Source organism: Papilio polytes, unplaced genomic scaffold (assembly GCF_000836215.1).
Source record: "Papilio polytes unplaced genomic scaffold, Ppol_1.0 DF824069.1, whole genome shotgun sequence".
Taxonomy (NCBI): domain Eukaryota; kingdom Metazoa; phylum Arthropoda; class Insecta; order Lepidoptera; family Papilionidae; genus Papilio; species Papilio polytes.
Genome location: NW_013525135.1, coordinates 395,333 through 421,782, shown reverse-complemented (window position 1 = coordinate 421,782; position 26,450 = coordinate 395,333). Strand labels below are relative to the sequence as shown.

At 32.7% G+C, this 26,450-nt stretch overlaps 4 protein-coding genes across 5 annotated transcripts; 1 reads left to right on the top strand and 3 right to left on the bottom strand.

Moving 5' to 3' along the window:
* Positions 1 to 57: 57 nt before the first annotated feature.
* LOC106100141 (elongation of very long chain fatty acids protein 4-like) lies at positions 58 to 8,933 on the bottom strand. 2 transcript variants are annotated; one of them, XM_013278885.1, is made up of 6 exons: positions 8,867 to 8,933; positions 4,900 to 4,983; positions 2,449 to 2,639; positions 1,994 to 2,068; positions 1,338 to 1,637; positions 58 to 651 (listed from the first exon to the last, which is right to left on the bottom strand). In XM_013278885.1, the coding sequence occupies exons 2-6, from the start codon at positions 4,958 to 4,960 to the stop codon at positions 433 to 435; spliced, it is 846 nt and encodes a 281-aa protein (XP_013134339.1). In that variant the 5' UTR covers positions 4,961 to 4,983; positions 8,867 to 8,933; the 3' UTR covers positions 58 to 432. The 2 variants fall into 2 exon arrangements, with proteins under 2 accessions (XP_013134339.1, XP_013134338.1); XM_013278884.1 differs by lacking the exon at positions 8,867 to 8,933 and having other exon boundaries at positions 4,900 to 5,050.
* A 5,681-nt stretch (positions 8,934 to 14,614) lies between these two features.
* LOC106100144 (elongation of very long chain fatty acids protein 7-like) lies at positions 14,615 to 18,371 on the top strand. Its single transcript, XM_013278889.1, has 5 exons — positions 14,615 to 14,868; positions 15,653 to 15,843; positions 16,257 to 16,331; positions 16,945 to 17,241; positions 17,810 to 18,371. The coding sequence occupies exons 1-5, from the start codon at positions 14,805 to 14,807 to the stop codon at positions 18,029 to 18,031; spliced, it is 849 nt and encodes a 282-aa protein (XP_013134343.1). The 5' UTR covers positions 14,615 to 14,804; the 3' UTR covers positions 18,032 to 18,371.
* Positions 18,372 to 19,069: 698 nt separating this feature from the next.
* On the bottom strand, positions 19,070 to 22,660 carry LOC106100132 (elongation of very long chain fatty acids protein 4-like). Its single transcript, XM_013278875.1, has 5 exons — positions 22,627 to 22,660; positions 22,306 to 22,496; positions 20,864 to 20,941; positions 20,318 to 20,614; positions 19,070 to 19,602 (listed from the first exon to the last, which is right to left on the bottom strand). The coding sequence occupies exons 2-5, from the start codon at positions 22,468 to 22,470 to the stop codon at positions 19,378 to 19,380; spliced, it is 765 nt and encodes a 254-aa protein (XP_013134329.1). The 5' UTR covers positions 22,471 to 22,496; positions 22,627 to 22,660; the 3' UTR covers positions 19,070 to 19,377.
* Positions 22,661 to 23,743: 1,083 nt separating this feature from the next.
* On the bottom strand, positions 23,744 to 26,227 carry LOC106100131 (elongation of very long chain fatty acids protein 7-like). The gene is made up of 5 exons (XM_013278874.1): positions 26,120 to 26,227; positions 25,547 to 25,734; positions 25,236 to 25,313; positions 24,323 to 24,619; positions 23,744 to 24,047 (listed from the first exon to the last, which is right to left on the bottom strand). The coding sequence occupies exons 1-5, from the start codon at positions 26,172 to 26,174 to the stop codon at positions 23,799 to 23,801; spliced, it is 867 nt and encodes a 288-aa protein (XP_013134328.1). The 5' UTR covers positions 26,175 to 26,227; the 3' UTR covers positions 23,744 to 23,798.
* Positions 26,228 to 26,450: the final 223 nt, after the last annotated feature.

Sequence of the window (26,450 nt, the reverse complement as noted above, 5' to 3'; positions counted from 1 at the left end):
AAAACAATTACTTAAATATAAGATTAAATTTACATTGAGCAAAATAAAACGGTTTTGATTCGCGAAGAGAAAATCTTAGGTAGACAGATTTGAATGGCTAGTAATTAATAACAAATTTCTATTTTAATTCCGCATGAAGCCGCGGGCGATAGCTAGTACGTATATTTATGTACTAGCTATCGCCCGTGACTCTTAATGTATAATAGAGTAAACTGGACTTAAGTAGTAAACATCCAAAATTATAGCAACCCGGATTTTTATCAATTATTTCTATGCAACTAAAGCTTACCACAACTAGGACATAACCAATCATTTTATACGCATATTTCTATATGACAGTTTTAACTGAACACTTCCATTGATCAGTTAAAACTGAGCGTCTGTAACTTTTAGTGTATTTCTTAATTAAATGTTATTTATTCTGACATTAGATTACAATTCTTTTTCTTTTATTTCCTCTAACACATTTACCGCGCATACATTATTGCTTGCTTTCGATTTACGATTATAGCTGTGACGGTAGAAATTTAAGAAAAGAACGAGGAAGAAGCCGGTGTTGCAGGCAACGAAAGTGGCGACACCCTTCGCTGGTGGACATTCGGAGTTCCTAACCGCTGACACGTATTGTATGATTATGCACACAAATTGTACCTGAAACAATAAAAAAACAACTGACGACTGCTATTTGACGTAGGAAGTGTTAAACACGACATAATATATGTCCGTTAAAAAAGTGTCGGTATTCGAAATGTACATTTTTTACAAGACAAGCGTTAAAAGTTTTTAAATCTATTTTAATTATTTTTTTCCTTCAAAATGTACACAGAAGTATTATACGTCAATTTCATAATCCATATGAAAATATTGCTAACAGTAGGCTCTTTTTAGTAATCACCTAATTTGCAGAGAATTTAAAAAATGAGGTTTTTCTTTTAATCGACGATATGACAATATGACATGAGTATCGCATTTTTAACACCCCATATACATTGTAATGCTAAAATGTCGCACGTCATTCACAAAGATGTTCAACTTTGAACAAAACATATTCTAAGTACTTGATTATGAGGTAAATATTTATTATAAACAAATGTATAAATGGTACAATGAATGAAATTGTACAGTCAGCAGCAAAAAATGTATACATTTAAAAGCTTCTGAAACATGCATATGTCTTCAGTTTTAAGAAAATATACGCAATTAACTGTCCACATACTTCCAAATATGAATTCATGTAATTTGTAAAAACGTCTATACGTATTTTAGCATTTAAAAGGTCCTAAAGTTTTGTTAATACGTAAATGTCTTTGAAGCTGACTGTACATGTAAAAACTCACCAGCTGAAACTTCGTCATGTATTTCTTCCAGAACAAATACTTGGCGACATTCGGGCCTAGAGCCGACAATCCATAGTAAGTGTACATGAAAACGTGCACGAGGGAGTTCAGGAAGCCGATGAAGATGAGAGTATGCGATGGCCAGTACTTGATGTAGCACCAGGTGCCAATCATCATGATGGAGTGGTGGTACAGATGGAGGAAAGTGACTTGATTATCTTTCTTCCTTAACACAAAAAATACAGTATCCAGTAGCTCGGTGACTTTAGCTGCGAAGTATAGCCAAATTCCTATCAGGATCTGGAAAAAAATACACGTACAGTCAGGAAACTCCGTTGTGTGCCAATTACAGAAATAATCCGAGGTAGCCGTTACTGGAAACGGAATAACAATCAAAAGCAATTAGTCAATTAAGGAATTAGATCAACCTTTTTTCGTTCTGCCTTATATTCACATTGTGTTCAAAACATTTAATCGACCACCGCCAGATTACCCGATTGTACTACTACATTTCCATACCTGTTTACTTTAAATTTCTCGTTTTCATACGTTTCCTCCGATGACGTTTATTCAAAACATCGAAAATACTCATAATAATAAGCAATACATGCAAATAATAATTGTAAAATAAATATTTTTAAAGTAAAATAACTTACGTTGTTTCTGTATTCGACATCCTGTATGTAACATTTCTTTGGCGTCAATCCAATGTCAATTAAATTCATTAAATACTGAAAGAAACATTGAATATTCATATAAATTACGTTTAATATGAAAAATAATGAAAACTTCGAGACAACAATTGATTCTTTACATTTTTTCACTTTAAAAAGCGCGTGTTTTTAAATAATATAGTTAAGGAGGTTTCGACTATTGTCGTGAAAGCTCTAACACAAGCTTTAACTTGATTTTAAGTGTTAGTAAGTTAAGAGAATTACGCTTATATATCTCAATATATCCTGTGCGTCTGTTCCTCCGTCAATTATGGTAAGGGGAGGCAATGCATCTGCAATTGCGGATGTCTATAGGCAGCGGTCGCTTCGCTATTTCGGTGGATTCAGGTGCCGCTTGCTCTGCTACATACATAAAAAAAGAAAAATAACAAACTTACCCTTTGAACTAAATATACAGATATGACGACTTGTATTCCGTTGTATAAGAGCAGGGTAGTGTTTAGTTTAAATGGTTGTCGCTTCGTCATCAAAGCTGGTCCTATCTTAAGCACGAATACTAGATATGTGGCCAGTATGGTCAACACTGGACCTATACTTCCTAGAAGTGGTAAGCTATCAACTTCGTCATCTAAAAAAAACATTACAGATTAAATATGAAATTTTGAAATAAATGCACGGCAAATATACCTTTGATTAAAATATTTATATTCTCTTTAAAAGATGTAACTAATTTTTGCCAGTGGTAGTGCCCGTTTTAACATCTTAGCACGAATAAGCTGGCACGCCCGGTGTAATACCACGACCACACAGTAGACAGGCGTAAAATGGAAGCAATTCCGTGTTTCGTCTAATGATTGTGGTGCCCGAGGCCTAATTTAAGTCCCTTTCTCTTTACCACCCTTTTCTTTTAAGGAGAAAATGGGAAGGTGAAGTGGATTTGACGGAGGAGGAGATGCATAGGAAGGGCAAATGTCTTTTTTATATGCGCCTCCTCTGTCGGATAAGGGTAGATAACGCATCTGCAATTGCGGATGTCATGGGCAGCGGTCGCTTCGCCATTTCGGCGGATTCAGTTGGCCGCTTGCTCATTTGCCACCTTATGTAATAAAAAAAATTGTCCTTTATTATAATAGAATTCAGTGTTTCTGAAGCAATGGTTATGTCAAGTTAAGTACTAAAGTTCATAGAAGGGGTCAGTAATATTTAACTTTCGGCGTTTATTTTTGGCACACACAGATGTCCGTGAAAGGTGGAAAATTTTGACAACTCTTTACTGTGACGCTGGTAGGACCTCGCGCTTTTTTACGTGATTTAATTTAACTTAAAAAATATTATGTAGGTTAAGAACATCCGAAAGTTGTTTTCTGGTCAAGGTAAAGTTTAAAATCAATTACATAAACGAATGTTTTTTTGTTTACGTCCCTAAATATTCGAATTTTATTATTATTCTTTGAATCGCTTGACCTTCATTATGCAATTTTATAAGAGTAAACATTCGTTGTAAAGCTAACCCTGATCTCCAAGCACTGAACCCTTTTAATTATTCGTATTATGTATATTTGTTAACCTTTCCTAATTGTCTATCTAGCAAAAAGATACAAAGATCATAGCCTTGTATCATGCCCTGAATGAACGCGTAATTCTATTGTTTTTATATACAAGACATTTTTTCTTAAACAGTTTTAAAAAACTGCTTCAGTCCAGCTAGGGAAAGGGCCAGGTGGGGCGATCGTCCAGGGCCTCAGACCTTAAGAGGCGCCATCGTAGCATCGAGGGGTGCCACGGGGACGTTACTACGTATGGGTTCATATCTCGCCCAGGCCGCCGGTGATGCTAAAACCGGCCTTGTTTCAGGCAAAGTAGTATGTCTTTTACATTATAAATAAAAGCGACAAATAACGTTGTACGTCAATACGGTCGTAACATGCGTCATCAGGGGTAGGCCTAGGTTAGGTCAACGGCCGGCGGCACAAACGCGAACCACAAATTCTAACTAAATTAAAGAGGAAAGTCTCAAAATCCATAATAACACATGTCATGGTGTTTGGATATGAATCTAGAGCAGTTAAAGGGACGGATGAAAGTGCATTCACATTTCCGTCACATATAATTATTATATGTGGAAATGATAATGTTAAGATCGTTGTGTGGGGTAACACAAATAGATAAGATACAAAACGAATATATTTGAGGAAGTCTTAAAGTAGTTCCAATGGTACGGAAATTAAGATCCAAAAGACAGAAAACTAGAATAGTGTGGGAATGTTATGAGGAATAGGGTATCTCTTGTGTCAAGAACTATAGAAATTAATAGAAAATATGGATGGATTGCGTAGAGAGTGACAAGATTAGAGGTGACGGTTGAAATAACGAAAGATAGATAAATCTGGATGACGAAAACCTGACCCTACACTAGTGGGACAAAGACAGAAGTATGAAGAAGACGGAATTTTGTATGTGTGCCATGAAGTCATGTAATTAGTTTCACTTTAAAACTGCAGCAATTTACTAATATTGAATTCAATTCACATAATGAAAAAATCATGCCGATATAAGTAAGCAAATGTTTTGCAAACTTAATACAAAAATGCTTATCCATAAACAAAGCCGAACGACCAATAATTACAATTCAATTTTATAATTATTCATCTTATTGATTTATTTATCCTTAACAAGTGCGAAATGCAAATCAATGTGTTGTTTTACACTTATTGTTATTATTAATTGTTGATACCAACAACCCTAAACCTAATAAAAGTGTGTAGGTACCACACTACTTATCTCAGATAAGTTAATTGTGCTGAAAACCACCGCAGAGACAACCTTGGTGTTTCCTGTATACATTGACTAGTTTTTATTATGTAAACTGTTAATTCATAGGCACTTACATTGGCTTTTATTGAGGTTCCATTCCGGGATTCGAAGTTCAATAGCCACACTAGAATTCATATTGTATGATCCTCTTGCGTCACCTGAGAACAAATCGGATACCTTAATTTGGATTCGCTTCTGTCACACCACGAGCCACTTTACCGCACCGACTTGAGACGAATACTAAATGACCAATATGTAAGCAAACTGATGTATATATACAAATGTTAGTTAGCGAATAAAGATACCTAAATGATACAAATTCAATCCTTGACTGAGGCAAAGTGCTCGAACAAATACGTACAAGAATTTTGTATTTATTAATGAGGTTATGAAAGTCTTTCGAATCACAGTGTCATTAAGAATCTTAAATGTTACAAGAAATTTTAATAAAGTTACAAACTATAGTAATCACTAATTAGTTATTAATTGAAAATTGAACATATTTAATTACAGAACCAGGTTTTTAACTAATTAAATAATTAAAATACTTATTTGTATAAAATTAATGTCATCGTGTCTTTTACAATTTAACTTTGTAACTTTTCTCACGTGTTTTGTTTATTTACTTCGTAAAAAACTTCTTAATTTATTCTAAGAGTCGTCGTTTTATGTTAATTAAAAATGAATTTTCAATTTAGGAATATTAGCAGATTTTTTTAATTATTTGTAGGTATCTTTCAACCGTTCCAAGTAAGCTTTCGGCTTCTGCTAGGATACTGTTCACGACAATATTTGAATGACGAGGTTCGAACCCATGACTACTTGATAGAATGTTCGTAATCTAGCCACTGTGAAATATTATTGAATTTATCCTTTAGTAAACATTCATCGGCTATACGGCCTCACTGAGGAGTTTGGAGTCTACCCTAAGTTAGAGTGATTAGGCCATATTCAACAGTGATGCCCGGCTGCATGTCAATTGATTTCACACACATCCTTTTTCTTCACATATATGCGCAGGTTAGATCACGCTATTTTTGACCCTGACGTCGGATAAATGTAACTATATACATTTGAAATTCGAACACAGAATCTGCAGATTACAAGTCAAGTGCTTAACTCCTGAGCTATCGACTCTCCGAAGCAAACATTAGTCATTCAATTAAAAAAAAAACTACCTCTCTGATTCTCCAGTGCAGTTTCTCCGGTTCCACCATTTAGGCTCATCATCATCGACCTTTATTTGCCCACTGTTGGACATAGCCAGTGTCGTTTTGTAAATTTTATTTATGTTTAAAACAAATGAAAAGATATCCAAGTAATTCATGCAGTCACTAGAAGTTTAAATTGTGACATATCTTTACTTAGGTAACGCTAATTTTTTGGTTATTTATTATTTATTAACGCTTAAAAAACCTGTGTTTTTATAGTCCATTGACGTATATAGGGTGCTCGTAATATGTTTTATTCTATGCATAAGGAAGTGTTAAAAAGATCATGTCTAGAAAAATTCCGTCTTTGATTGTCGCGGTTTGATTGTCGCGGTTGCGCGATAAAAAAGTCTACAAAAAAATGATTGGAACTATTTTTGCCATTTTATTGCGTATTATGATCAACGTTATTAAAAAGTTACATAAAATAATAACTAGTTATATATAAAAGTATAACAAGTTACTATAATTAAGTAAGCCACAGTTATTTTAATTACCATTTGATATAAAATGCTCAAGAATAGTTTAGATTATTTTTGGTTTTATTAAAATGATGTTTTAAAATAATTTTGTACGATGTGATTCAGATAAGATTTAATAAATAATGCTATGGTAGACAGAAAACAATCACAAAATTGTTGGGGCTTGTCGAGTTATTTTTTATTATGCTAGTATATTCTCAATGCCAAAGTAACAATGCTCTTTATCATGGCGATATATCCACTTCGTCAAACATGACAGAATTCCCATAAATTTAAATAAAAAAACCATAGTAAAATTTGCTAATTCCGTTTGTTTTTTACAACAATTCGATTTAGTTATATTATATTTTGAAAATAAAATTGTGTTTATTTTAATAATCAATATTTTTTTCATTATTATTACTTTGCCACTTTGTTTTAAGTTGGTTCTTCTAGAAACGTAGTACAATAACAATAAGTAATAAAAATAATTACAATACTAAAAGAGATTACCCAACTTAAAAAAACGGCATAGAATTGTTAAATGCAATTTCTTATTTATTTTAAAGAAAATAACACGATCACAATACTACATCGTTAATTTAAAATTTGTGGGTTTTTATAGTATCTGATATGCGTTTTGAATAACAAAGGGCGGGTCAATGCCCGCGATTTGTTTAAAACGTTATACTCCTAACTAAATGATACTTTTTAAGCTCTGAAACTGTACGATTGATTTGCTTATCTGCACCCAATTATCACACGACCTAGCAGGCTCACGGTTCCATTTTGAAAACTCTAAGAGGTCATCAATATCAGCTTTACGTCCCCACTGAGGAGCTCTGACTCTACTCTAGGAGTGACTAGGCCATATTCAAACAAGCTGCCCCACTGCGGGTTGGTTGACTTCACACGTAGCTTATGTGCAGGTCGCTTCACGATATTTTGAAGAACGTTGGGAAATCATCTGTCTGTATACTAGGCAGAAATTCAACAATTTTAATTCGTTTAATATTTACACTGACAAGTTACTCTAAGTACTTATGTAAGAATCTTTAATTGTAATGTTAACCTCTAGAAATCCAGAACATGCAAAATAAATACAAAGAAATGAAAAGAAATGTCATCTTTAAGGCATCTGCAACATTCATCTTGTTACAGATGTTGCAGATGTAAGCATAAGGCGGCGGTTACTTTGTTACTTCAGTTATACCAAGTTGCCCCTTTTTTCCACCTCCTCAAGTTATATAATAAGTTACGTCTAAATTTTTTGACCGACTTCCCAAAAGAAGGAGGTATTCAATTCGACGATATGTTTTTTTTTTTATGTGTGTTACGGCATAACTCCGCCGCTAGTGGACCGATTTGGATAATTCATTTTTTTGTTTAATTTTTGGAGTCTAAGACTACGACGTAGTTAAATAGTTTAGCTCAAAATCGCGCGACGACATTTCGGGTCATTTTTGATTTCTTTGCTTACGTAGCCTAAACTATAAGACTTACATAAAAATGATTACTAGTTTTCGCCCGTGACTACGTTCGCGTGGAATTAAAAAAAAACAAAGGTAGCCTATGTGTTCTTCCAGACTATCCTATGCATCGATACCATATTTCATCGAAATCCTTTCAGACGTTTAGGCTACAAACTCTAAAAAACAACCATCCATCCATCTATCTAAACTTTCGCATTTATAATATTAGTATGAGTAACATAATTAGTTATTGTTAATTCGGTATAGTCGGTCAAGGTAGTGACATTTATATGTGAGATATCTTGTTATATCAATAACAAAACAATTGGTATACGTAAATACCCAGTTACGTTCTATTTCCTACCTGACTTCGATAAGCAAGCATTCATCAACATAGTCCTAGTGATATCTTATAAGTCCTCTTTTGAGAATAATTTACAATATACTCAGTTGTCATTTAAACAAAACCACGTAACAAGCCATTCGAATAAAAAAATATTCATGAAAATTAGACAACCAGGAGCGGAGTTACGAAGTGATAAAAATAAAAAATGAACTTACAATCCTCCTTATTTTTAATTAAGTTACAAAGTAATAGGGCTTCAAGTTGATTTTGAAAGACGAGATCAAAATTCTAACATCATTATGTTTTAAATGTTGACTTTGAAATGAAAGTCATCGAATAAATAAGTGTTCAATAATTTAAAAAAAATTGCTTGTTGGATAAAATATTTTATTTTGTAAATTGTTAATTATTTGTGTGTATTAAACATTCTTAGTGAAATAATAAACTGAAAATGTTTACAAAATTTAAAATAAAATTATAAACGCACCGAATTAACGGCTACCAAAATATCAGATAATAAGTTAGATAAATAATGAAAAACACATACTTACAAAGAATAAACAGGAGTTCTCGTTCTCACTGAAGACCAAGGTATATTTTTTTATCACTTAAAATTATTAATTTTATGGCGATAAACTTTAACTTGCCGAAGTCTTATTTCGTTCTGCGTTCGTTACAATGTGTACATGTGACAAAACCCGTCTCGCTTTTATCGACCGCCTTAAGGGTCGAGACACACTAGGGAAATAATCATATGAACAATGAGAAGACGATACCTATCATACTAATATTATGAATGCAAAAGTTTAGATGGATGTATGTATGTTTGTTAGAGTTTGTAGCCTAAACGGTTGAACGAATTTCGATTAAATTTAGTATAGATGTAGAAGGTAGTCCGGAAGAACACATAGACTAATCACTTTTTTTCTAATTCCACGCGGACGGAGTCGCGGGCGAAATCTAGTTAGTACATGTCAATTTATCTGATGTATCTCGGGTTACACATAAATAAAAAGGGAATGCCTTTTCAGATCTATAACTTTTGTCTTTTCCTTCTTTCGTAAAAAGATAAAGAAAATATGAATCAAGTCTCCGACACCATTAAATTACCACGTGGCGCGGAATACTTCAACTCTACGCCCGTTTCTATTCGGATCTATTCATTATCATTTCGTCCTGGCTTAAAAGAAAATACTTAAAACGTAACATAGAATAATCTTAGTAAAAACATTGAGACGAACCGGAAAAATCAGTTATCAATTTTCCGTTTAAACGGTTAGTACAAACATTTGCATGACATACAAGTGTTTGCTTGTATGTCATGCAAATGCAAAAGCATGTCGCTTAATACTCAAAGTATCTTACGAAGTCTTTAACGTTACTTTTTATGAATACTTTATTGATTCTCTACCATTTATGTCAAAGGTCGTCATCATCCAAACTTATAATAAAAAAATATCAATTAGTTACCTGTTGCCGATACTTATAAGTATTCAAAAATATGCAACTAGATAGAGAAAAGTTATCTTTAAAATTTTAGTTATTCCAATAAACATGTCACACAAAAAAAATAACTCTAGTATTCAGTTTAGTAGTATCATACTAATATTATAAATGCGAAAGTGTTGATGGATGTTTGTTAGAGTTTGTAGCCTAAACGGCTGAACGGATTTCGATTTAATTTGGTATAGATGTAGAGGATAGTCTGGAAGACCATATAGGCTATTAGAACACTCGAAGGGAGTCGCGGACGAAAGCTAGTTATTCATAAATATGTAATTTACATACTTCCCGCACAATAACTGCACGATACTACGTCTTACATTTTCATTGATAAAATGCAGTCTTACGGCCAAATACTGGAACGAAACCTAAATACTTCGTAGAATTTGAGTTTGAGAGTTAAAAGTTTAACCGTGGCCTTATCATATAAGACGCTGTTATTTATTAAAATAACGTTTCATTGTTTAGCCGTTAGTCTCATGTCCATGTTTTACAGCATTTTCTGATATTTTTATTTGTTAATAACTTTATCATTGTTAAGTAAAACAAAAATTACTTTAACATCGTACTTTTTTTCTTTGTTACTTGCTTTTTATTTGTTTATGATAAGTAAAAAATAACCGTGAATAAATATTCGCGTGTAACATGTGCATCTGTTGTTTCATGGTTTTTTTTTTGTCTCAGAGACACAGATAAAAATTAAGGTCATTCGCATTTTGTTTATATTCACACATTTCAATAACAACGATAACAACAAAATAACAACGATAACTGGCTTCTTTCCTTGTAAGAAAAGGGTGGAAAGGGAAAAGGACTAAAATTAGGTCTCCGGCACGCAAGCAAATCAGACGAAACGCGCTCCTTCTTTATGCCTGGCGTCTATGTGGTCGTGGTATTCCTGGGGTCAGCCCGGCCCTACAGTACGAAGATGTTATAGCGGGTTCTATCACTGTTTAATTATAAAATAACAAAGTTCACAGCCTTTAAGTGACATAATTATCAAGTAGGTACCATCAGTCTATAAGCGTTTTTTTATAATACAAGGTTGCAAACGAGCAGGCGGCCATCTGAATCCACAGAAATGGAAAGCGGCCGCTGCCCATAGACATCCGCAATTGTAGATGCGTTGCCTACCCTAATTGACGGAGCAGTAGATGCACATAAAGAGGACATGTCCCCTTCCTATGCGTCCTCTCCACCATCAAATCCACTTTTCCTTCCGATACTTTCCTCTTAAGAAAAGGGTGGAAAGGGAAAGGGACTAAAATTAGGCCTCCGGCACCACATTCATCAGACGAAACGCGGAATTGCTTCCACTTCACGCCTGTTTTCTGTGTGTCGTGATATTACACCGAACGAGCCGGCCGATTCTTTCGCCATTATTAAACTCTATTATCTATTTTTACATCAACAGGAAGGGTATTGATATGTCAGAGAAGATATCTAACGTGTTCTTTGTCGACCAGGCAAAGCTGGGGCGGTTCCCAAGTCGAGTAACAGATAATTAAAATATTAAGGGCAAGCGTAAATTGTCTGATAACAATCCATCGTGTAAAATGTGTAATGGAAATATCGGATTCTGTTACCTTATCTGACAGTGATGTCATTTTTAAGCTATCTGAGCCTCTATCAGCTAGTGGCGGGACCCTAAAAGTAGTAATATAAATTACAGATTACTCTTTGTATTAACTATTAATAGCAAAAAAACTGTTTTGTTTTTTTGGTAAATTGTTATTTTTTAATAATATAACGTTAGGCTGTACACTTTGCCTTGAGTGTTTTTTCTTAAATTTTTAAGTAATGTTATGTGACACCAAATAAAAAATGTACATTAATTTGGCCTCAACACTTGACTAGGATTTTTTTAACCTACGCTTGATTGAAATTTGAAAACAATTTAATTATTATTTTTATTGTTATGTTTTGTTTAGTCGACCCTTATGTGAAGTGACTCTACGATCTGTTCTCTCCCGAAAACACACGACTACATAATTGGTCACTGACCTCTGTAAAGAGATAGGTTATAAAACGTGGCATATTTGCGCTGATGGTCGCAATTGGTGGCGGTGGTAAGAAATCGAAGTAGTAATCGATAGAATTAATTGTCATTTAAAGCTGCAGATGCGTTTAAGTCGAAAATTAATCAAATTTTAAAGCAATCACCATTTGTACAGATTTATTTGCTCGTTTACACAATTGTAATCCGACGATGTTTGCAAAGGTTAAGAAATTATATATAAAAACGTCGAATTATAAAAATCTAACTAATCCTTTGAATAAACTTACGCAGAATGCGATTGTCGATTGTTTCGCAGTCAACTGCGAACTGTGAACTGTATAGTTAGTTGCATTACTAAACAGACTCGACTCCATATAATCTCATAGGAATCAAAGCGCGACTAAACAGTTGTGCGAAAGTTAGGCAAAGTTTTGCGCGCGCTTACAATAGTTTGAATTTCTTTATATAGTCTCCACTTTATTTTAAATCTATTGTAAGTTTTCATGCCACCAATCTAAATTTTATTGAATCAAAAATTAAGCAACGAATACACTTTTATTGCATTAAGTGTATACTGTCGAAAGTTGACACTATCAAAAAATGTCAGGATGAAGAACACATTTATCTATGAAATACTGCAAATAACAGAGTTATTACACAGTAATAGTTTTATAGTAGGCAATTTATATACGTAATTATTAAACATTGAAAAACAAATATGTTTCATTAGCATGAACGGCAAAAAATATACACTTTTAGATGCTTATATAATAAATATAAAATAAATAACAAGTACCTACTTAAAACGTTTCACGCACTGGCAATTAAACCGTTATATAACATTTGAAGTGTGGAAAAAAATTTAAATTGTTAAAAACATACATTGAATAATTAAGTACCTACTGAAATTTAAATCAATGAATCATAGACAATCAGGTAAATACTAACATTAGAATTAGTAAATGTGCAAGCTTGTGCTATAAAAACTTAAACATCGATACAGCGCCATCTATTACTTGGCAGCGTAAACATTGCATTATTTTACTTTTCAAACAAAAAGCAAGATTAGGAATTAAACTGTTAGAGCGGGCGCATACCATTGACTAAATTATCGCACAACTGTTGTGCGATTGTCGATTGTTTCGCAGCTCATTCAACTGTTTAGTTGCAGAAATACGATCGAGTAATGTGTGCACTTCTAAGCTCATAGGAGTAAGTTGACACGCTGGTATAATCTTTTTTTTTATAACATTTTTTTTTTTTTATAACATAAGGTGGCAAACGAGCAAGCGGTCACCTGAATCCGCCAAACTGGTGAAGCGACCGCTGCCCATAGACATTGCGGATGCGTTGCCTTAACCGACGGAGGAGCAGACGCACATAAAGAGGATATTTCCCCTTTCCAACGCGTCTCCTCCACCCTCAAATCCACGTTCTTTTGGACCCAAAAAGGGATTAAAGTTGAGCTTCCGGCTCCACACTCATCAGACGAAACGAGGAATTGCTCTCACTACATATGTCTTCTGTGTGGTCGTGGTATTGCAATGTGCGAGCCGACCCATTCATGCAAAGATCTTAAAGCGGGCTCTTCTACTGTTAAATAATATAACAGTGGTAGAGTTTAATAAATAATCTTTAACATGGTATAATTGTTAACTGCATATTTTATACATAAGTAAACTTAATTCATGGCAGTAATTGAACATATATTATACAAGTTCCCTGGTAATTAGTAGCGTCAAACAATTTTTAAACTTTGTACCAAAGAAAAATATATATTTTTACCATAGAAAAAACATATTTACATACACATATACTTAATTCTTATATTTACTTTACGTAGTAGATTAAAAAAAAACGAAACACCCTGCTGACTAAAAATGTAATAGATACAGTCTAGTGCTATCTATAGGGTGCACTTAAATATTTTTGGTCTTAACTAAATTTTTTATCTTTATTTTTTATCCTTATCGTATTTTAAAACACACAATGTATTTGGAAAAAAATATTCAGTGATATTAAATGAACTGTATGAATGAGAGTGTAAGATTTCATGTAATCACATAGTAAAAATCTACTTTTTTTATAAGAAAAGTAGGCAAACAAGCGGCGAGAATACAGAGGTGGCCAAGATTTCTATGGACATCCGCAACACAAGAGGAACTACTGATGCGTTGCCTTTGAGGAAAAATAGGTATACATATTGAATCACAATGGGTATGTCTGTACCTATGTAATATTGTAAAAAATAATATTTAATTACATGTTTTTATCGTTTATTATAATTAATTAAAATTATTTTGAAATGTAAATTACTAACAATCGCTAAGAATAATAGGACGTCCTGTGAATATAAAAGTTTTTTTTTATCATTACTAACTAGTGATTGGAACTGTGTTTATTTACAAACTAGCTGGAGCCCGCGATTTTGTCAGCTTTCAATAACTTAAGTCACTTTATTTATGTGCATTTAGTGTTTAAATTCCTAATTTCTTTTTTTGACGAATGAGGTATCTTTTAATGGAATGAAAAATATCTTTATTATATCTGACAAAAAATTGCAATTAGCAATAGATTAATAACTACCTTAAAATTTTGTTTCCTTTTTAAAGGTACATCCTGTATTATGCATAATTCAAAAATCATATAACACGACCAAATATATTTTAAACTAAAATAATAAAAAAAACAGAATACACATACGGGGCTGAATTTACAATTGTAATAGAGGTCAAGTCGCTTCGATACAAAGTATCTTAAAGAATACAACGGACTAACCTAACGTCCTTTGAACAATTTTACAAAATCCTCTTATAAATACTTTATTTGTTACAAAAAGTAGAAGTAGTGTGGACTTAATTAGAACAAAACAACATCACTTGGAGCGTGAACGTTCATTGCTTGGTGTTATTTTATTTAATTTACTTTTTGTGAATAAATAGGCCATAATTAAATTAAATCTTTCAAAACATAGTACAATTATTAAAATGGATTTACTACAAAGAAATGAAACTTTAAGAGACAACAGTGTTTGGAATTTCAATGGGAAAGGTAAGATTTTTCACTATTTGTTATCTAACTAGCTGCTCAAGACTTCGTCCGCGTGAAATTAAAAAATAGGATAAAACGTAGCCCATGTTACTGATAACGTAGCTTTTTAATGATGATATTTTTAAATCGGCCCAGTAGTTTTTGAGTTAATTCAATACATGCAGATTTTTTATAACAGAACAGACAGAAATACAAATATATCTTCTTTGTAATCTTACTTCTCACTAATCTTATAAATGCGAAAGTTTAGATGGATGAATGGATGTTTGTTAGAGTTTCTGAGCCTGACCGGCTGAACGGATTTCGATAAAATTTGGTATCGTTGTAGAGGATAGTCTGGAAGAACACATAGGCTATATGATATAGCCGATTTGATTTTTCTTATAATCGATATGTATGGCAACAGCGACTTTGTAATTAATTATACTATTAACTATAAATTGCAACTGTAGTTGAACGTTCATTAAAATGTTATTTTACTTTAAGATTATTATTTTGTACTGTCACCTTTTTAAGTTAACGTTTCGTAACTTTACCGTTGATTAGTTATAAAGTCTTTAAATACTGGTATTAAAGGCATAAACCAGTAGTAATAAATAATAAATAGTACGTTTTACAATGTTTTACAAAATACATCGTCTGTTCTGATTTTTGTTTTTAAATTTAGTGTATTTATTGTTAACGTCGATAATAACTACTCCTAATGCAATTTCAATAGCCCTAAAATGTTTTGTTAAGCAAGTAGTATGACTATTTAATTTTGATATTGTACTTTTTTTTACAGTGGATTACATAGACCAATGGTTTTTGATGAAAACACCTCTACCACTGGTTTTCGTGACAGCTTCCTATCTTAGTTTCGTATTAAAAGTTGGACCAAAATTGATGGAATCAAAAAAACCTTTCAAGTTGACAACACTTATAACGATCTACAATATTCTACAAGTGGCTTATTCTTGTGCTCTGTTATACATTGTAAGTATCAATAAAACAAAGAAATGATAATACATTAAGGACCTTCTTAAGTAGACGCATTGACGTAGAGAGTAGTCATATAGACACGGTCTTTATTTTTTGCTTAATGTTGATAACTCTATCAGTGAATTAAAACGGTAACTTCTGTATTTTATATATAAAGTGGCAAACAACCAAGTTGCTACCTAATTTCGGTAAAATAGCGACCTCTGTCGATGTCTTCTACAAGTTAAAAGGTCAGTGAACTTCAGTTTATTATGTTTGTTAAGATAGTGCTTCACCACTATTCCAATTTAAAAAAGTGATGACGCAGTCAAAAGATAGTACGCGCTAGCTTTTAAGTAGCTGTTTACTAAAAATACTCCTCTTTATAAAAAATATTTATTTCAGATAACTAATTGTTTGCATTGCAGGGTTACAATTTGATATCGACCTACGGGCTGCTGAGTTCGTCTTGTCTCATGGAAGCAGAAGACTCAAAGTGGAATGTAAGGCTTCTGAGGGTCGATTACAAATATTTGCGTGACAGAACATACTCGTAATGCCATCGACAACATTTCTATAATTTGCTGGTTTACTTAACATCCAGTTTATAAAATTGTCGGTGACTTTACCTAAATAATCGAACTGAGTTTCGTGATTTGTCATCTGATATTATAAATGTACCAGTCGTTTATGAAGCTCGTCAGTTCACAATAGTAGATATGTTATGTTGAAGATTTTTTTGTGATTTTAGTGTAATTTATTATTTTTTGCTTGCGACCATCATACTTGTAGGTACATAATGGAACAGACAGACTTATCAACATACATACTGTCGAAAAACATTGCCCTGTCGTCAGTCCGGCTAAAGAGCACGGCACTGCCCCCACATTAACATCCTAATCCATTATTTGTAGGTAGAATCATTGAACTTCATTTATTATTCAGTTTGATTTTAAATAGCGCAAGAAGTACAATTACTTATTAAAGTGAAAATGGGCCTTTACATGCCTTTAAATTGAAGAAGTCTTTTGTATATGTACGTTTAATTAGGAAATCTGATGAGGGAAGGTCAAACGCTTAGGATCTTAGCCTATAAGAAGAATTTTATCGTTACAGGTTACAACGGGCATTTATTACTACTTCTTCGCCAAAGTTACTGAATTATTGGACACAGTTTTCTTCGTTCTTCGTAAGAAATATAATCAAGTGACGTTTTTACATATCTATCACCATACTCTCATGATGTGGGCAACTTGGATATCGTTGAAGTACGAACCTTCCTACGGCACCATATTCCTCGGAACATTGAATTCATTTGTTCACATCATCATGTATTCGTACTACGCTTTGTCAGCGTTTCCGGAGCTGTCAAAATATTTGTGGTGGAAGAAATACATTACTATGATGCAGTTGGTAAGTATCCTTTGAAATAAGCTAACAGTGTGCACAAGATGAGGGTGGCACAGATCCGGGAATAGTGACAATTGGGGGAGGTCTACGTTTAGCAGTAGACGACCTAACGGTGACAAAGATAATGATGAATTATATTAGACGCCAGCAATAATGTTACATGAATAGCCGCGCCAGGTGCTATACAACGACCACACAAAAGACAGTCGTCAAGTGAAAGAGTTTCGTTTGAAGAGTGTTGCATTACTGAGGACTAATTTTAGCTCCCTTTACCTTCCCACGTTATTCTTGTAAGTGAAGGATGAGGAGAGGATGTGGATTTTACGGATGAGGGGACGCATAGGAGAGGTGTAATCCGTTTTCTGAGCGTTCTTTCTTCAATTTATTAAAGATAAGACATCTGCGATTGTGGATGTCTATGTGCAGCTGACTCTACTTCTGGGAATTCAGCGACCGATTGCTTGTTTGCTACCTTTTGGTTTACAAAAATATACAAAACACTGAACATAACATATGCGAAATTTATTTTTGATTTGGAATACATTGTTGATAATCTACATTTTTGTTACAGATCCAATTCTTATGTATTATTGTCCAAGCGGGTGCGAGTCAATTCTTCTCCGGCTGTCCTCCCTCTTACACCTTGTTAACGACGATCATGTTTAACGCTGCATTGTTCATATATTTATTCGGTAAATTCTACATCAACTCGTATCGTAAAACACAGAAATCAAATATAAAGAAGACTTCGTCAGGAAATTGCGTTATGCCAATAAATACAAAAGTAGATTAATTAATTTTATTGATACTAGTATAAGCAAAATTTTAATTTACACTGAATTTATTTTATTTAATAAAACATTTTATTTTATTATTTTGCATATTTTGATTTCTTGACTGTCACTGAATTTTTGATGTTATGGTTGAGATTTGTATAAATTGCTGACATTACAGATATCGCTTGTTTGTAATTTACCTAGGTAAATTGTAAACGAGAACTGGATATCGAATCCTTAATTCTCTAACTGTTTAATGATCATGTTAGGCATTAATATCATCGATAGTCCCACCTATGCGCAGTTATCTATACTATTATAATAAAGCGTAAACACACACTTCTTTGTTGCCTAAGATGTTAGCAATTACAGCATATTTTTGAATAATTCTTTTTTTAATAAAAAGCCCTACAATTGCGTCACGCTTTAGGCTATATATTGTAACGCCATTAAACTTAGGGGGTAAATATTTTTGAAAAAAAACCCTAATGTGGGAAAGAGACCATAAGTTGCTGCCAACATCAAGAAAGATAGGTTGTCATCAAGTCATGTCATTTTGACATTTGCTATGGATAATGAGACAAATGTAAACAATGAAATAAAATTTTCATAATTTCAAGCGGACGAAGCCGCACGGGAACAGCTAGTTGAATATAAAACAATTTATTATTGTACATAATTCTATTCTCAGGCTATTAAAAATATTGCCGAAAATATTTAAAATGATTTCTTTATATGATTGCTATGACACGTCTTTTATATGTTATTAGGCATTGTATTTACTCTTAACATTTCAACACATATAAATATCGAGATGGAAACTATTTAATTATCACACTAATAATAAGGCGACGGATCTGTTATTTGTACTGCAAATCGCGAATATGTGACAATTGTGTGATTTCATGTAAGGTTTTTGTTTCATTTTTACGAACCACAGTACATTAGTTACACTATTTTAGGAAACTATTCATTTATCTATTAAAAATACATAGTTAAGTGAAAACAAGAATTTTAATAAATCACAATAATTATTATCTAAAAGGAATATTAATTTTATAAAAGTACAGTCAGCTACACAAATTTGTTTACATTTATCAAGCTACATGTATACGCTTTCAGTTTCAAAATATATGCTCCGACTATGAATATATTTAAAGGATAAATGTATACAATTTTTGAAACAGGAAGCCTATAGATGTTTCTAGAACTTTTGTAAATTGATTACATATTTGTGTAACTAACTGTACACACATTGTTACAGCTAAATTTGTACGAAAACAATGAAATTTTCGTATAAATCGTAAACCGAGCGACAATCTAGTGATCATTTTATTTATTTTTGTCTACAATTTTAAAGTCATTAGTTAAATTTTTTGTTTTCATCATTATTTATTTCTACATTAAGAGGGGCTTTGTTTATTGCGTTTTTTTGAGACTTATTATATTCTCTGGTGTAAAACCTTGAAAATAAATACATGAATAATAGAATGTTCAAAATAAGCGCGGCAAGTAACACATAAGATGTTTTACAGTGGGAAAACATATGGCTTAATATCATCTGAACAACCATCAGAAAAAATTGAACCTGGAAAGAAAAAATGTTTTATTTACAACCTATGATTAAAATTGTTATTATTTACAGCAAAATACATTATTAACTTCTGACATCAACATTGGCTTATACAGGTTTAATTAGATATCTTACTAATATCATGATTATGCGACGAAACGATGGGGACATAAACAAGAAAGCGTTAAGAATTAATGTGGATGGTTACAAAGAAAAGGGAGACCGAAGAAAGTATGGATGGATTGTGTGAAAGAGGATATGCTTAAAAAAGGAGTGGATTGAGATATGACGGGTGGTAGAGATGTATGAAAGAGCAGCACATGCTGTGCCGACCCTCCATAAGGGATAAGATCAAGTTGATGGTGACTAATACCATAAATGCATAAGTTAAAATACTTTTTTATATATACACTAGCATTCGCCCGCGATTTCGTCCGCGTGGAATTAAAAAAAAAACAAAAGTGAGTAGTCGATGTGTTCTTCCACACTATCCTCTACATCTATACCGAATTTCATCGAAATCCGTTCAGCCCTTTATGCTGCAAACTCTAACAAACATCCATCCATCCATCTAAACTTTCGCATTTATAATATTAGTATGAAAATATATACTGGTAACCGGATTCAGATTAAATTTGGCAAAGTACGAGTATAACATCCACAATATCAGAGGAATAACAACATTAACTGGCATTTGATTTTTTTTTAATTGAAACTAAACTCAACTTACCAATTGCATCTTCGTGATGTAGTTTTTCCACCACAAGTATTTCGTTAGATTAGGAAAAGCAGCAAGTCCGTAGTAAGCGTACATTATGATATGGATGAAGGAATTGAAAGTAGATAAGAAAATAGTACTGTAAACAGGCTCGTACTTCAGAATGTACCAACTAATGACTAACGCATACGTGTGGTGATAAACGTGCAGAAATGAAATCTGTCGATCACGTTTTCGTAACACGAAGAAAACTGTATCAATTAATTCACTCAATTTTGCGTAGAAGTAGTAGTAAATTATTGATGCCGTCTGCAAAAAATAACAACTTTGAACGTATTTTTTTTAAGTATTTTCGCTATGACTCTCTAATGACATTTGATTATGTTATATTTCACACACCATACGTAGGGCACCATAGATAATCAATGGTCTAACAACCATTCCATACAAATACTTATGTAGTATAATTTTGTAGTTTATTAACATGTCTCTATATGTAAGATATTTATTCTTAAAATCCCATATTTATAGTGTGAACTTTTCATGGAAATCACTTACTTTCATCTTTAATTCTGCACTGTCTATTGTACATTGTCGTGGAATTATCAAACCATTTTGCAATATAAGATCAGTTCCCTGAAAAATTCAACATTTACAGATATTAGCTATATAATTTCGCAGAAGAATGCGAGTAAAGTTAATGCAATAATATGAGATCGTTGGGAAATAGGATTCAGTTTGATTGTAATATTGGAAATAGTGTTGTAATGTAAAATATGTTAGTAGAGTTGAAAAATGCACGCTTAGATGGATGAAAGAGGTATAATAAAGGCAATTTATAATGCGAAGAGTGTCAGTGTTAGTCAAGGACTTCCCTGATTTATGAAATATACGAGATGTGCGGTATTAGAACAACCAACGTGCATGTATAGATGTAGTAGAAGAAGCGAGAGTGGCGTGTCAGTTCCATGGTGTTGGCCTACCCCTCTGAGTTATAGGCGTAAATTATGGCACTTATCAATGGCACGTTATTTTTTTTTAAATAATCGTATGTGCAAACAGTCCCTTTTTCCTTTTAGCGGCTGGTTGATATAAACAAACAGTCAGTAGGCAAAGGTGAAAGATTAACATCTCAATTACTGTTTGTGGCGTGTGATTTAGCATGTTCATTATTCATATTAATATTTAAATGTCATAGAGATATAACAGTAGTGGGAATATGGAGAACAATGTAGAATATTAACGATGTTTTCAGATAAAATTCATTTTTATAAATATGTTTTAATTTATACTAAATATATTATACTAATGTATAGTTTGCAGTAAGATTATAAATATCATCAATTCCCTGCCTTTAGCCTTCTGTGGGTTAGGCATATTAGTTATTGTTGGCGACGTAATTAGCCTCTTTGATAAATTTTTACTTTTTATAGTTTTTTAAAACTAGAATTTATATTCTTTTAAGTTTTATTCTTTTTGTAAATAATTTTGCATTCTTCAATAAATTCTTACAATCGTTGCTAGGCTATTTGTTCACAATTTTCCCTTTTTATATACATTTTCCGCGCTCTCCTCCTTCCTATTTTTCATCCTTTTCAGTTATTTTTTGTGATAAGTTTTTTTAATAATTCCCTACTTTAGTCACTCTTCACGCAATGTTTGTTAATAATCCAAGTCCAACCGTTGCCCACGGACATCCGCAAAAGCAGATGGGTTGCCTGGTTTTAATCTACGTTGGTGGGGACGGGACATTTTCCCCTATGCGTCCCCACCTCTGTAACTCCATTTCCCCTTCCCATACTTTCTTTATAAGACAAGGGAAGGAAAGAAAAGGGGCTAAAATTAGACCTCCGATACGCACACTCATCAGACGAAACATGAAATTCTTGCTTTACGCCTGTCTTCTGTGTGCACGTGGTATATCACCGGGTGAGCCGTGTGTTGTTGCCGGCGTTCACAACTGTTTTTTACACTTTATTTTATAAGAAAAAAATACTTACAATACTAAATATGAAGACGGACATAGCCACTTGAAGTATATTATAAACGACCAGCAACGTTCTCAATTCGAAAGCCGATCTCTTGCTCATCAGCGCGGGTCCAAGTTTTAAAACAAATGATAAATATGCTATCACGATAACCAATATTGTTAATGGTGATGACATTAGGAACCATTCCTCTAAGTTGTCAACTAAAAAGGGAATAAAACTGTTAATAGATGAAAAAAATCTTATCAGATCTCATTAAAGTTCTGGAACACAGTTCTAGAACAATCTAAGTTTTTCTTTTAAAAAATATTTTTTAAATAATAATTGGCTTACCTTTGCTTTTATTTTCAGAAAAGAAATATTTGTCTAAAATTTTATTATCCATTATAGATTTATAAATGTAAATATTGCAAATATTTTTCGTTTAAAATAAATTTGAAAACGTCTTAATCATAAACTGCCAACGCAAGGAATCACTTCACAATGACTTCTGTTTACTCGAATGCAAAATAAAAGTAATACGAATTAATTTAAATATCAAGTTAATTAGGTTTTTTTTTAATAACATTTTATATAACAAACTAAATATCCAAATGATACATAACTGAATAATAAAATCTATATTTTTTTTAAATTCCATCTATTTACATTGCCATACATTTTTGATGAATAAAAAACCGATTAACTTTGTAACATTTTTTTAGCTAAATAGTAAAATAACCTAGTAAAAACTTTACTCAAACTTCCTATCCATATTACTTCAGAAGGTTTGGAGTTGTCATCTATTCGCTGCCGCTCGAAATATAATACAATGTTTCGAGCGCAGGGCCGCAGGGAACCTTTGGCTAGCAAGATATTTAAAATGACACCAAACTAATACTATAAATGCGAAAATTTAGATGGATGGATGGATTTTGTTAGAGTTTGCAGCCTAAACGGCTGAACGGATATCGATAAAATTTGATAGAGATGTAGAGAATAGTCTGGAAGAACACTTAGGCTACCTTCGTAAAGTTTATCTACTTCTGTTATCATATAGTTGTTGTCCACTACTTCATCTGTGTATGGCTGAACATTAGATTTTTATTTCTGTTTTCAAAATCTGCGTGGATCAGCCGCCGATCTCGCGCGATTATGCATGGTGGGATAAAAATGTCAAGTTTACTAGAGTTTCAAGGATATTTCTTTTATATTGGTTAATAAATAAAAATACAAACTATTAATACGTTTATTTACTGTCCGTAAATATTTTAGTACAAACAATATGGCTCATTAGATAATCAATTCAGCTAGCAAAGTTTGATAACTGTTCAGGTCAAATATCCATGGATGATACATCATTGAAAACAAATAAGCAATCCGTCTAAAATACCTCTGGAAAGTTTGGGGTAAAAATTTAGCTATGGGGAAAAAAAACACTTTAAAAATTTGTATGTTTTATTTAGCCATCTCATTTAGCATTTTAACAATTGTTAAGATTTTTTACGTTAAAAAAAAAGAAATCCTTAAGTGAACTTTTTGTCCATCAATTTGTAATGGCTTATGTCACTGCTATTAATTACACCAGGAGTAGATTTATTAATGTTCTTTTCTGATTGTCGACTCTTAAGATATTCTTTGACATAAAAATTTGAAAACAAATAGACGAATAACAAGTTATTTATTACAAGGGTTAGGATGAAGAGGTTTGACGAGCGACATGATGACATTAAGGGAGTTAATAATAAGTAAAGTATCATTAAGAAGAACTGCACCTGCAATGAGAAAAAGGTCGTTAAATAATTAATAATCTTGAGTATGTAATTATAGTTTAAGTAATTATTGTTTTGTCATTTTAAATCAAGCAAATTTTTTGGCAAGCGTCTGAAAAAGAGAAATTTAACAAACACAGTTTTACGGGACTCGAAAAAAAAGTCAATGTACACAATAATTTAACTCCCATTGGTTGTTCATACTGTTTTGTATATCTATATCGTTGTAACATGAATTTAATTCCAATTGGAATGTAAATTGATCTATTTAAACTTACCAATTGCATCTTCGTTATATACTTTTTCCACCACAAGTATTTCGTTAGATTGGGGAAAGCAGAAAGTCCGTAGTAAGCGTACATAATGATGTGGACAAAGGAATTAAGAACACCGATGAAGATGAAGATGTACGCAGGCTCGAATCTGGCGCTGCACCAGCCGAAGAACACGGCGAAGGTGTGGTGATAGACGTGCAAGAAGGAAACCTGGCGATCCCTCTTGCGTAGCACGAAGAAAATAGTATCCAACAATTCAGTTATTTTCGACAAGAAATAAAAGTGAACTATTGACGCCGTCTAAAAATTTCAATGAAATATCAAAAGCGATTCGATGTTATCACAAGCTAAAAATAAAATATCGAATTGGACAAGGGCTGATTCCTGACATCATTCCTGTTAGTTATATTTACCATATCATAGATAAATAAATAAAGTTTTCAGAGTGGTAGTCCCGCTTTAACATTTTACCACGAATGGGACGGCACGCCCGGTATAATAACCACGACCACACAGAAGACAGGTGTGAAATAGAAGCAATTACGTGTTTCGTCTAATGAGTGTGGTGCCGGAGGCTTAATTTAAGTCCCTTTCTCTTTACCATACTTTTCTTATAAGGTCAGGATGGGAAGAGGAAGTAGATTTGACGGTGGAGGAGATGCATATGAAGGGGAAATATCCACTTTATGTGCGTCTCCTCCTCTTTCGGATAAGGGTAGGCACGCATCTGCAATTGCGGAAGTTTATGGGCAGCGGTCGCTTCGCCATTTTGGCGGATTCAGGTGGCCGGTTGCTCGTTTGCCACCTTATGTTATATAAAAAAAAGTTTTTTCTAAGATTGTTTCTTCTTTTTAGGTAATACTAAAACTGTTCGACATGATGAAAAACATGTAAAATCAATAACTTATTAACTTACTTTTATCTCAAATTCTTTATTTTCTGTTAAACATTGGTTTTGGATTATCAACCCATATTGCAGAAGATGTTCAACTGCCTGAAATAATTAACAAACAAAAAAGTGATTATCTCCGTCCGTTTTTAACATTTCAGCATTTTATGCCAAGTGTAATTCGTAAAAGCCACTTAGAGTTATTAACTAAATTAATAACAATAGAGAATAGTTAATTTACTAAACGGTAGTTTCAGCGAGTTTTGATGTTGTAAATTTTTACTTTTATCCACAAGTTGTCACACGTTTTGCAATATTAGTTGTACAAAATACCTTACCTTATAAAACACTGATATGGAAATAACAACTTGAAATATGTTATATATAACAAGGAATAATTTTAAGTTATACGGGGGCCGGTTCCTCATAAATCCTGGTCCAATTTTAAGAACAAATCCTAAATATGTAATTAAAATAGCCAGGACCGGTATCGGAGAAGACATCAGAAGCCATTTCTCTGTTAAATCTGCAACAGTAAGTATAAACAAAAATCTTAACACGTTGAATACTATCAAGTCTTTTGATGAGAACAATGCCATAAGAAATGCGCAGGCGCATGCAATGTGTTAACTGATCTATATCTATCTATCTTTATTTCTATACCAATATAATAAAGCGTAAACACACACTACTTCGTGGCGTAGGATGTCAGTAATCACAGCAAATTTGAATAATTCTTTCTTTAAAAAAAGCCTTATAATTTTATGCGGATGAAACCGCAGGGGAATAGCTAGTTAATAAAATAAAGTCACATTAGTTCAAAATTGACTCCAGAAAATCAATTATCTTTGAAATTAAATTTTTAAAACTTAAAAACAACAATAGTCATAAAAAAAAGTAAAAAAAATTACCTTCGCTCGTTTTTTCTGGTAATAAATAGCCTTTAAACATTGTCTTATTAAACATTTTATTATAAAATTTTATTCAAATTAAAATTTAACGTCTAACAGCCAGCTTGTGCTGCTTTATGAATGATTATTATGAAAACAAGATAAACTACACACGATAGAATACAATTTCATATATTAGTCAAATGTTTTTGTGATGTCGGATAACATTGTATTTAATTAACAAAAATTAATAAATCTCTAGACGTTATATTTAAGACAGACTAGTGGTCGGTTATTTTTCAAAAATCATAACTCACAATAAAGATTTTTTATTGTTTATTTGTTTACGCAA